This window comes from Sus scrofa, chromosome 15 (assembly GCF_000003025.6).
Source record: "Sus scrofa isolate TJ Tabasco breed Duroc chromosome 15, Sscrofa11.1, whole genome shotgun sequence".
Lineage (NCBI taxonomy): Eukaryota > Metazoa > Chordata > Mammalia > Artiodactyla > Suidae > Sus > Sus scrofa.
The window spans coordinates 80,449,766-80,462,360 of NC_010457.5; the positions used below are offsets into that span (position 1 = coordinate 80,449,766).

General features: G+C 40.1%; 1 protein-coding gene across 3 annotated transcripts in view; it reads right to left on the reverse strand.

Annotated features, from left to right (window-relative positions):
• Positions 1-12,326, reverse strand: part of GPR155 (G protein-coupled receptor 155) — a 44,845-nt gene extending 32,519 nt beyond the window's left edge. The window contains exons 1-2 of one of the 3 annotated variants that reach the window (XM_013990589.2): positions 12,100-12,326; positions 7,294-7,790 (exon numbers count right to left, since the gene is read on the reverse strand). In XM_013990589.2, coding sequence (XP_013846043.1) covers positions 7,294-7,759 — 466 coding nt within the window. In that variant the 5' untranslated portion in view covers positions 7,760-7,790; positions 12,100-12,326. The remainder of the gene's footprint in view (positions 1-7,293; positions 7,791-12,099) is intronic. The other 2 variants (XM_013990590.2, XM_003133486.5) reach the window with 2 other exon arrangements.

Consider the following 12,595-nt stretch of genomic DNA (forward strand, 5'->3'; position numbering starts at 1 on the left):
AAGGAAGACCAGCAAAGATGCCAAGGAATTAGGGATGGAAAGATGGATCTAAGAAATGTTTCCAGGGGAATACAATGAAGTCATGTCAATGCACATTTAACTAATGCAAATTCAACTACACTCTCCTAGGAAAACAAAAGCTTCTCTCTCTCTCTTTTATAAAGCAGGTACCCACGTACAAACTAATTACTTTACTCATTGTTCATTAAAGAATAACAATGCTTGAGAAAAAAAAGATCTAGCTGTTAAGACTTTTAAGAAATGGTCCAATAGGCACAAAGTACATGGGCTTGGAGCTCCTGCTGTGATGAAATGGCATCGGCGGCATCTTGAGAGCACTGGGACTCGGGTTTGATCCCCAGCCCAGCTCAGTGGGTTAAAGGATCCAGTGTTGCTGCAGCTGAAGCTTAGGTTGAGACTGTGGCTCAGATCTGATCCTTGGCCCAGGAGCTCCATGTGCTGCCGGTGGCCAAAAAAAAAAAAAAAAAAAAAAAGTACATGGGCTTTATTTTGTGGGTGATTTGAGGTATTTTTCAAGGGTTCAAGTGAACATGATGACTTAGAATCTAACCACTGCATGAGTCTTCTTGGCAGGAGGGTGGGTTGGATCAAACTTCTAATAGTTTTTTGGTATGAGTGTTGGTAGCCTGATCTTGTGTTGATCAGAGCAACTCAGAGCCTTGCAGCAAGGCTCATTTGTGGCAATGAGTTATGAAATTTTTCAACCTAATATATACAAAGGCTGATTCGTAAATGATTTCAAGTTGAGAGAGAAAGATAAAAAAAGAACAGCTACAATCACTTACAATCACTTGCTGCACAAGAGAGGCAATCATGTGAAAAAATGTAAAAAGATTAGATGTCTCAATTTACATTAAGATAAAGTGACACAGGTAGGAAAATATATTTGTTTACTTACATAAGTCCAGGATACATAACTTCAGATAATATCATGCACGTGTCCTGTTAAAGTTATGTAACTAGATTATATAACCTTTAGTTCATCTTGTTCTTATTAGCTAAAACCTACTTTTTATAAGATTCAATTCCCCTTTTTTCAGCTAAGCGCTTACGGAGGTCTCTAATATCTCTGAAATGCAGTAGTTAAACAAAACACATTTGATTACATAAAATTTCACAAATACTTTCCACTGATTTCCAAATTAGACATACCCACTTGTAACCCAGTGGTTTTCTTTCATGTTTCATAAAGTTTCATCTTTTAAGTTAAAAAAAAAATAAGGCAGTACTTTTGATAACACTTCTAGATAGCTGCACTTCTTTTGATTAGATATATCTAGCTCTAAGAGAAAGGTGTCCATACCGGCTGACCCCTCAATTTTTAAGATAGCATATTTTGGAAAAGCCTAGTGTTTTCAATCTGAGCCCAAGAGTTTTCCTAAGTTGCCAAAATAAAATGCATAAGGTATTTCCTTTGATAGCTTACAGCACACAAAGTCCCTTAAGTTAATGCCTTTTTCCAGAAATGTACTTTCCTGGCACAGTAGCACTTCATCATCACATAATGGACCTCAGATTGTTTTAAAAGCTCAATGCAAATTTGAGCAACAGTCTTCATTATCTAGGTCTAGCCAATCACCAAGTACTTTCTTCTTTTGCATGATCTTCTGTATTTGATTCCTGCTTGGAATCTCGATGCCCACTAGTCAAAAATCTCAAGGTTGCATTACCTACTGTGTCTATCAACCTATATTCTGGTTTTTCCTGACCATCCCCTTCATCCATTTTATTCACTACCGACAATATAATCTAAATCTTAACTTTCAAAAACTAAGATTTTGGGGGGAGTTTCCTTCATGGCTCAGTAGTAATGAACCCGGCCAGTATCCATGAGGATGTGAGTTTGATCCCTGGCCTCGCTCAGTGTGGGTTAAGGATCCGGCATTGCCACAGGCTGTGGTATAGGTCCCAGATGCAGCTCAGATCTGATGCTGCAGTGGCTGTGGTGTAGTCCTCAGCTGCAGCTGCAATTCAATTCCTGGCCTGGGAACTTCCATATGCTGCAGGTGCAGCCATAAAAAGATTAAAAAAAAGCCTAAGATTTTTCCACAGCTCCCACCGCCACAATGGTTCCTTCTTTCTCCAGCTCATGTCACTATTCCTTCCTGCAAAGTCTTTATCAGTCAGTTTATATCATGGTTATACTGGACAAACACCACGTTCATAATTACTAGTTCTACATGCTGATCATTACCTCCCAACTTTCTTGAAATCTCTCCTTTCTTATCTAAATCTTGCCTAGTATTTAAGGCCTGTCTCAGGCACCACTTCTTCCAAGGCTTCCATCTACAGCATGGCTCTCTCCTTCTTTGGATGGTTCTGGTACTTTGTTTCATATTAGTGTCACCTCAGCAAATTCTAAGTTCCTTGAAAGCATCATTTTATAACCCCCAATCCCAGTAGAGTGCTGAGCAACTCTGATAATACTTGCTGAATGGAATTAACACATCAATGAATGTCAAAGGTTTCAGACAGACTAAAAATGTATTTTGTAACATAGCAATTTATAACTAATTGTTACCCATGAACCCATTTCTTTTTATATCCAATTTTTTTCTTTTTCCATGTTCTGAATATTTATAAAGCAGGTAACTATTGGGGTATTTTAAGTCAGTTGAACAGGTATACAAAGGCAAGAGAAGTATGGTCTAGTGGGAAAGAAAAAAATTGGGAATAAATGCTTATAAAATTATTAGACTTAGGTTTCAATATGGGAATTTCAGTCCATTCTGCCATTCATTTGTGTAATTACTTAACATTATGACTTTATAAATAGGCAGCACTATTCTTTTGTTACCAATCTGAATATAGTTTTTCAAATCTGAAAAAAAATGAAAGCAGTGACCTATATTAACAAATTAGATTTATAATCATTATATCAACTATTAAGTTCTAATTAATACTTGTAAATAAGGCTTTTGGGGGAGGGGAAAGTCCCACTATGAGGCATTATTATATAGCTTTGAAGAACTAAGAGACAAAATTAGCCACCCACTGTTGCTCCTATTTTGATTCCTGCAGGGTTTCAATCCTAGCAAATAACACAAAGACCCAGACTAGATCATTCCATTATTTAATGGCATACAGTTAAATGCTTCATTTCCTTTCTGTTTACAGCTCAAGCACTAGAGCATAATTATGATTAGTCAGGGTACTTACACTATCAGCATTGTTTGAAGAATAAATTATAGGACTTAACTATGCCCCATTACTATCTTTTAATGACAGAGGCAGGGAACCATTCTGATTTGCTGAAATCAACATTTCACCTTGGTAGATTCTTGGTTTCTTCTCATATTTGGATTTCTTAAACTACCTTTGAGAAGAATTGTTTTTAAAAATAGCAAGTTTCTTTTTTTCAGTCTGCAGAAATGTACTGTAGTATTCTGTCACTTGAGTATAGATAAATTAATGCAATTTCATAGACCATTATAATTGTCATAGTATAAAGAAAGAAAACTTCCTCTTTCTTTAGTCATTAACTTATCTGCCTTCTGAGTCACCTGTAAATTGGACCAATGTTGTAGAACAAATACAGTCTTAAAAAGGATATTTCCTTGGACGTTCCTGTCATGGCTTAGTGGTAACAAGCCTGATTAGTATCTATGAGGATGCGGGTTCAATCCCTGGTCTCTCTCGGTGGGTTAAGGATCCAGTTTTGCCGTGAGCTGTGGTGTAGGTCACAGATGCGGCTCAGATCTGGCGTTGCTGCGGTTGTGGCCAGTAGCTATAGCTCCAATTTGACCCCTAGCCTGGGAACTTCCATAAACCACACTTGTGGCCCTAAAAAGCAAAAAAAAAAAAAAGGATATTTCCTTTAAGCCACAATGCTTATGTGTGAACGAGAGAGTGGGAATTCCTAGGAAAGGCCACATAACAAACAGAAAGAATGGGTCTTCTCTCTAGAGACACTGTCTTCTCTGTTTACCCTGAGCAAGGCCAGAAGGCAGACGGGCATGGACAGCAGTGATAAATAATCTCATTGGAGCAGAGCAGATACATGGCTCTACAATTCTGTACCACACCTTCCAATTCATAGATAGAAGAGAAAGCACTTCTGCTATACTAATGGTTTCTGGTAAAGTTATTGTCTACAACGTAATATTACAAGAGCTCTTATTATTTGTGAGTTAAAAGCAAAAATCACAACTCAAAATCTGCAGTCATAATCATCAGGGAAATTGGGCTAGCACACTGCTGGGAACATGATCATTACCAGATTGATTCACCGATTTAATGTGGGACATGAGAAAGGCAACAATGAAAATGGCTAGGTTTTTTATTTGGAGATTCTGCCTTAAAATGAAAATGGATAAACTCATCTAATAGGTCTTTTTCCATTACTTTTTTTATATTTTTTTCACTGATATAAAGATTAAGGAAAACTTTGATTCTCTCTGAAAACAATGTATTGCAAGGGCTAGCTGGTTCTTTTCATGAGTAAATGGGCATGTTATATAACTGTGTGACATAAAAGAATGCCCAGGATTTAAATCTAGGTTTGAGTCTCAGTTACCTGTTAGCTTATATGACCTTGGATAAACAATTAAGTCTTGTAAATCTGTCTTTTTATTTGAAAATGAGAATAAATAATATCTATCCTACCTCACCTGAGATAAGTAAATAAGAAGGTACTCTATATGCTATAAAGCTATAAATGTTAGTTCTAATTAGTTATGGACTTACTAATCTATGAGATCATGAAACATAGTTCATGTCTAAATTAAGACATAGCATTATTTATCAAATATTTAATACTATGATACTGAACCACTCCTAAGGTTCTTACATCATAAACACTTTTTTTTTTTTTTTTTTTTTTGTCTTTTTGCCTTTTGTAGGGCCGCTCCAGAGGCACATGGAGGTTCCCAGGCCAGGGGTTGAATTGGAGCTGTAGCTGCTGGCCTATGCCACAGCCACAGCAACGCCAGATCCAAGCCATGTCTGCGACCTACACCACACCTCACGGCAACGCCGGATCCTTACCCACTGAGCGAGGCCAGGGATCGAACCCAAATTCCTAGTTGGATTTGTTAACCACTGAGCCACGACAGGAACTCCAAACCATAAATACCTTGACAAATGTGCATTAATTCTCCCAAGGAGATGGACAAACACACGAACTCCTTGCTCTTTTATTTCCAAAGTCTTTATTTAAATGCTTGGTTCATCCTTAATTTTAAAGTTCAATAACCTTAAAGGAAGCTTATGCTAGAGGATTATTCTAGACTAGAATAGTCTAGTTTTTGAATATTTACAGCTCAGTTATCTAAGAGCCTAGTTTTTCCTCTCTCAAAAACCTCCTGCATCATTCATAGTTATTTAATTTCTTAGGTATATCTCTACTTATGATAAGCAAATGGAGGAGGGTAAAAGGAGAAGAATGATGAAAATTATAGTCCACTAGAATCCTTTTGGTGCCAGTGGCAAAATAATTTTTGGGATAGGGTAGTTAAAAAGAGAAGAAATTTGAAAGTTTTTTCTTTTAGGTTTATGGCCACATCTGCAGCATATGGAAGTTCCTGGGCCAGGAATTGAATCTGAGCCACAGCTGCAGCAATGCCAGATCCTTTAACCTACTGGGCTGGCTGGGACTGAACCTGTGCTTTCGTGGCAACCTGAACTGCTGCAGTCGGATTCTTAGCACCAGAGCAGGAGCTCCAGAAATTTGGAAGTTAACTGCAGATTTCATTTGTCAATTTCATTAAGTTTCATTCAGTCTCAGCTCATCATCATCAGAGAGGCCTCACACCTCTCATAGCACTTCCTCATAAAATAACACTAGAACTTTATGGCCATTTCCATTGCTTGATATTAGTTTTATTTTTATTTTATTTTCTCACTGAAATATAAATTCAATATGTATGGAACTTTTTCACAGGTGTATTGTCAGCAGCAGCAGTCACTGGTACTAACAGGCTCCTATGAATGAATGAAGGAATAAACAAATGACTAGATCTATAATATTCACTATGATAACATGATCAAAGCATAAACTTTAGTCTAGAAATATTAAAAAGTAGTTACCAGGTATACATTTTCTTAGTGGCAGAGTGTTCTGGAAAATAGAATATGTTTCCAAGATATCTCAACATCCTCAATTGGTATGTTTACTGTTTCATCAGGAAAACATACACACATAGAAACATAAAATTAGGCTGTTTAAAGAGTTGGAAAGTTAAAGAAGGAGAAATTGGAAAGGTAAAAAAAAAAAACAAAGTCTCACCATTTTTGTTCTCAAAACAAGAAATTAACTGCAATGAAAATATACTGACTTTCTGGAGTTGTTGTCATGGCTCAGTGGAAATGAAGGACACAGGGTTTTTTTGTTTTTTGCTTTTTCTTTTTAGGGCTACACCCACAGCATGTGGAGGTTCCCAGGCTAGGGGTAGAATTGGAGCTGTGGCTGCCAGCCTACGCCATAGTCACAGCAATGAAGGATCCGAGCTGCATCTGGGACCTACACCACAGCTCATGGCAACACCAGATCCTTAACCCACTGAGCAAGGCCAGGGATCGAACCTGGTCTCATGGATCACAGGTTTGATCCTGGGCCTCACTCAGTGGGTTAAGGATCCAGCGTTGCTGTGACCTATGGTGTAGGTTGTGGACGTGGCTCAGATCTGGGATTGATGTGGCTGTGGTGTATACCAGCGGCTATGGCTCTGATTCAACTCCTAGCCTGGGAACTTCCATATGCCACAAGTGTGGCCCTGAGGGAAAAAAAAAAAAAAAAAAAAAAGGACAAAAAAAACCCCTGACGTTTTGAATAACAAGCTTAAAAACAAGCACTAATGTAAAATAACATATATTCTAGATGGTAAGAAAAATAAGGGAAGGAAAAAGTCACTCATAAATTTTCACTGCTAACATTTAATAATGACTGTTTTGAAACAGATATATGCCTATCTTTTTTACATAATTTAAATCAGAATCTGATCTCCTCTGGAAATTAGACTTCTTTCATATATGTGATCATTGAGAAGAAAGAGAATACTATTAGAAAAATGATTCACAAAATTTATTTGGATATGATCATCGATTTTTGGTAGATGTTTGAAGACATCTCAAACTCTGAAGTTGAGGAAAGATATAATTCATCCTAACTTGAGACATATTTAAGAAAAATATGAAAAGATTTCTTGGGTATTAAAAGTAAGTATAAATCACTGACAGATGCTTAGTTAAAACATTAAAATTAGAGGCTTTAAATTTTGTTAGTTCCTAAAACAGTTGACATTTTTGAAACTTAAAAAATAAAAAATAACTTACCTATAGGATATCCCAATGCAAAGTCATTACTTTGAGTAGCAAAAATAGGGAATAGTCCGGCTTTGCTAAATCGACTGTCAGGACTGGCAACCAATAAGGTTAACACACATACAATGAAAAATACAGAAGCTTTGGCAATTAAGATACTATACAGAAAAGACCAATCCACATTGGAAAAATTAAGTACAACCATGTTTTTGAATAATAAAGCTGGAAGTGCAAATCTGGAGACAAAATTTCCCAGTCCTTTGGCCTGTGTTGATGTTATAACATTGGCCCTTCCTGCTATGTAGCCACAGAGGACTATGCCAAAGCATTCTAGTAAGGCTGGAAAAAGCCTTGTTATTGACATTGAGGGTGGGTCATTAGTGGAATTAAATCCATGAGCTACTGTTGAGGGCAGAGTCTTGGTCATATTGACTGCAATGGTTAAGTTCTTGGCAGATAAATCAGAAAAAGAATTCATTTTCTTTCACCCTCCAACTCCAACCAGATCTCTGGAAAGAAAGAAAGAAAGATAGATTCAGTGTGAAATCACTACGAATTCTAGCTGAAAGTATACATTGGCAAAGCTAGATTTATTAAATGGCCAAATAAATATATAAACCCTCTTCAACTACCATCAGAGAAAAATACAATGAAAAAAAAAAGGGTGGGAGTGTCTGTTAACAGTAACCACTTTAATCTCAAAGGTGTGTCAGCTCAAAATATTTATGTTCCTGTCCTGTAATCAATATCAGAAATGAGTAAAATAAGATCCACCAATATTATAGCTGCAGTGATGCCCTGTGGTCCTCTCCAGTGATCCACAGTCAAGCTCCACCTAGTGGATGAGAGCATGGGGCCCACACGGAGTCTCTGCTGAATGTCCAGCTGCGTCCAAGTTCTCTGGAAATTTCAGAAGTTCTCAGTGCTACATAGAGTCACACAGGACAGGAGGGTCCTTTCCAGCCTGTGGTCAGATTTGACTATGGGGTAGAAAGAAGAGTATAATGGAATATCACTGATCAACCTTGAACCTGTCATTTTTCTGTGTCTTACTTTCCTCACCTGTGAAATGGCAATAATAGTAGCTGTCAAAAGAACCTGAGATTATTCAAGTAAAGTCCTTATAAGTACATCCGGCACAAATAAATCACTGAACAGAAGTTAAATATAGCTTTGGTGTCATATAAGAAAGAGAATGAAAGAAAGATTAGTGATGGCCTTCCACCAATCTACTTGGTTCCTTTTATACCAGCCACACATATTGGATATCTTTTTCTTTTTCTTCCTTTTGTTCAGTGGGTTAAGGATCTGGCATTGCCGTGAGCTATGGTGTAGGTCACAGATGAGGCTCGGATCCCATGTTGTTGTGGCTGTGGTGTAGTCTGGTGGCTATAGCTCCAATTAGACCCCTACCCTGGGAACCTCCATATGCCACGGGAGCGGCCCTAGAAAAGGCAAAAAGACAAAAAATAAAAATAAAAAATAAAAAAAACCCTAAAATGTTCTCTTCCCTACCCAACCACCAAATCATATCTAAATCAATTCAGGAGTCATTTTATGAGGGAAAGCTTCTTTAATACCACAGCCAGGCCAGGAGTCATACTCCTTAGCTTTAGGTCATTTTTCTCAGTGTATAATTATACTATGCATTAGCGTGACTATGTGATTTATGTCTGTCTCCCTCACTAGACTTTAAGTGCCACAGAAGCCAGAACTGTGCATGTTTTTGCTCACTTTTGTGTCTGTAATGCCTAGGGCACATAGAAGATTTAGGAGATTAAAATAATTACCTGCTCTTAAATAGAACCTTTACCCTTTAAGCAGATCGATGTTCTCTTTTAGGAACTATCTACTTCATGGATAGAATTTTTTTTTTTCCAAATGTTAAGTATTCTAAGCTTTTCACTCTAACAACAGGCCCAAGACCACAAAATGTTCTAAAAGATTCTAAAGCTGTTCATAAAATGTTAAAGACAAAATGTCTTGTAAAGAATTCTAAAGATGTTTAGAAAATGCTAAAGCAAGGAAAAGTTTATGTGACTATGACAATAATTATCAGACTGTCTTGCTGCCAGGGACACAATGAACATTAGGTTTGAGCAACTCTGCAACTAATCAGCTTGTATTAGTAACTGGAAATTAACATGGTGACAATTGCCAATTCCTAAGTGATTATTCTGTGTTAACCATCTAAAGTGGCCTTATATAAGGTAGAAAGTAAAAAAGCTTGTGCTTCCTGAAATGTACAATGCCCAGGTTAAGTTCTCACATACCCACATCACATTAAGGCCAGCCAGAGACCAACAACAACTGATATGTGGGGGGAGGGGGTATGTGTGGATGAGATAATTTTCTCTGTGCTGCCCTGGAATAAACTGAACCTTTAAAAAACATTACATTTAATCTAGATCAGGACAAGTATTTTCCTATTAGGATTAGACAGGAGTGGTCAATATACACAAAACCTATAACACTCACACACTTGAAGTTTACCAAGTGTCAAATTATATCCTGGGAAAGCTACTGGTTGGTACAGGTACCGATAATTGAAGTAAGGAGCTGGTAAACAAGTGAACAAAGGTGTGAAACATTTGGAGATTCAAAGAGATGTGGACTTGAAAAGGCCGTGCTAAAGATTAAGGTGATAAACTAGTCCAGTCTTCTCTTATTCTTTTAAAGTTCCTATATTTCTTTGCCTAGAGTATTATAACTTACACGGCTCACTACCCCTTATTTGTACTACACCAGCATATAAATGTATTCCAATAATTTTTAAACCAACAGTTTTAACTAAATTTGGAGTTGTTCAGTGAAGAGTCAAATGGATCTGAACCCAACTTTGGACTTATCAACTCTTTGGGCAATTTACTTAGCCTCTCTGCACCTTAGCTTCTTCACCTGTAAAATTAGAGTTAAAACCTCCTTAGAGAGATATTGTCAGGACTGGAGATTTTATGTACAACATATCACAGTAGCTTATCACAAAGTAGGCCTTTAGGACATGGTAGCAATAATAAAAGAATGGTAGTAAATTAAATATAATCCATTGTCCTTTGCCAGTTCTTCAAACATACTTGGTAGTAAAGAGCCTCCAACTAAAACAGAGGGATGGGATGGGTTGTAAGGTTATCAGTTTTTGTTTTATACCAAACAACTAAGGAATTCAATTTAATTCACTTTTCTTGTTGTTGTTGTTCTTTTTTTGTCTTTTTAGGGCCACACCTGGAGCATATAGAGGTTCCCAGGGTAGGGGGTCTTATGAGAGCTACCGCTGCTGGCCTATGCCAGAGCCATAGCAACACCCGATCCAAGCCGCGTCTGCAACCTATACCACAGCTCATGGCAACACTGGATCCTTAACCCACTGAGCGAGGCCAGGGATCGAACCTTCAACCTCATGGTTCCCAGTCGGATTCGTTTCTGCTGTGCCACGACCGGAACTCCCCAGTTTAATTTATTTTGATTTTAGTTGTTAGCAGGAAAGGGAGAGCTCTTTATTTCTCTCAAGGTGATGGTCAAATAGCTACAGCAATGCCCAGGTTTAACTTTCAGTTAGTTGAAAACTGAGAAAAACTTAGGGAAGTAATCTGCCCCTTTCCATGAAGTTCTTTGATGTTATAAAAGCAATACCTGCTAATTAAGGGACAGAATAGCCAAAAAGCACTTACAATGTTTTATCTCATCCTAATTTTGTTTCCATCCTAATTTTGTTTCTCATCCTAATTTTGTATTATAAAAGCATTCTTTTATAATAAACAGGAGCCACAGCAAGGGAAGTTTTTTTTAAAAAAGTGCACCCAACCTTTTCATCTCATTCAAAACAAGGCTTGTTAAAGAACAAAAAAGTTGGCATGTCACAGTAAAAAACTACTCACTGGGGCAGGAGCAGAGAAATGCTCTACACTGGCCACTTCTGGCCACACATATTTGGTTTAGATAACATGGAAAAACCACTGAATCTGTAAACAACAGCTGTTAGGTGAAAATGCAGAGGAGGGTTTTGGTTGGTTTCAAAGAGAAAGCTTTAAACTCAGGCTATTTCTCTGACATCCAATATCCTCCAACACGTGGGAAAAGCGTAATAGCGCATATGGTAGGTACTGTGAAAGCACTCTTCAGCATCGCGGGGCACACCATCCACCCACTCCCATCTAGCTGCAGCGGACCAAATGTCCTCTTCAGAGACCCGGGGTGAGAAGTGATCACTGTCTCTTCCCTGGTCGCCAGGGACAGACTTTGGCCCTCTAAGATAAGGATGTGGAGAGTCCTTAACCAAACAGGCCGCCGAGAGAACAGCTGCCACCCAATGCCTAGGCAGGCAACAGTGGAAGTGAGAAGGCAACCTGGGTTCTGTGCCTGGGATTAAAAAAAAAGTTGGTTGCTCCGCTTCCCAAGAGGACAGGAGCCACAACGCATGGTGAGTGAAATGTTCCAAAAAGGGGTGAGGGAGGAAATTTGGTGCAAGGCTCCAGGTACCTCGGGAGAACCTCTCTGGATGGCATTCACTGAGGCCACCTCTCGGGATAAAGAGAAGAGTCTGAGAATGACAAGGTGGACGCACGTACAGTGAGGTGCTCCTCAAACTGGGGGATGGCAGCTCTGTCACCAAAGGAGACAAGCCTCTCTTTCCCCCGCATGTCCTAAAGGCGAGTGCCGTGGGGCAGAGGAGGGCAGGCGCAGGCAGCGGATGGCGGGCCTGGGCGCCAAGGGCGGGGCGATGCCCTCCTGCCCCGACTTGAGGGGCGAAGGCGGGGGCATCAGGGGCCTGTAAGGCCGAGCCAGGACCAGGCAGGTCAGCGACCCGGGGGCCCATCTCACCTGCGACGTCTGCAGCCCCGGGGCCGCGGGAGAAGGGAGTCGATGCTCGAGGTGGGCCAAGCAGGGAGGAAATCACCGTCATCTCCCACCCCCAGTCTTCCTAGCCGAGAGTTGCCAGCTGCTGGCTGCCGGCTGCAGCAGCTCAGTCACGTTCGGAGCTAGCGGGGTGCTGGTAAGCTGGGACTCGGTCAGCTCCTCCCCGCGCCGCCCCGCCCCGCCCCGCCTTCAGGCCCCGCCCCGTTCGGGGAACCCCTTGAGCCGCGCTCCCCGCTGCCCCACCTTCAGACTCCGCCTCCCGCCGCAAGACTCCGAGCGGCGAGGCCTTGGCCCCGCCCTCAGGCTCCGCCCCGATCGCAGAGCTGCGAAGGCCCACAGTCCGCAGCCCCGCCCCGCCATCTGCGGGCAGCCCACTAGCTAGACACCCGCGGCGGGATTTCCGGTTGCTCTACTCCCGCAAAATGGCGGCCGCCGGGGGGCATTTGCGGTTTCATTTTCC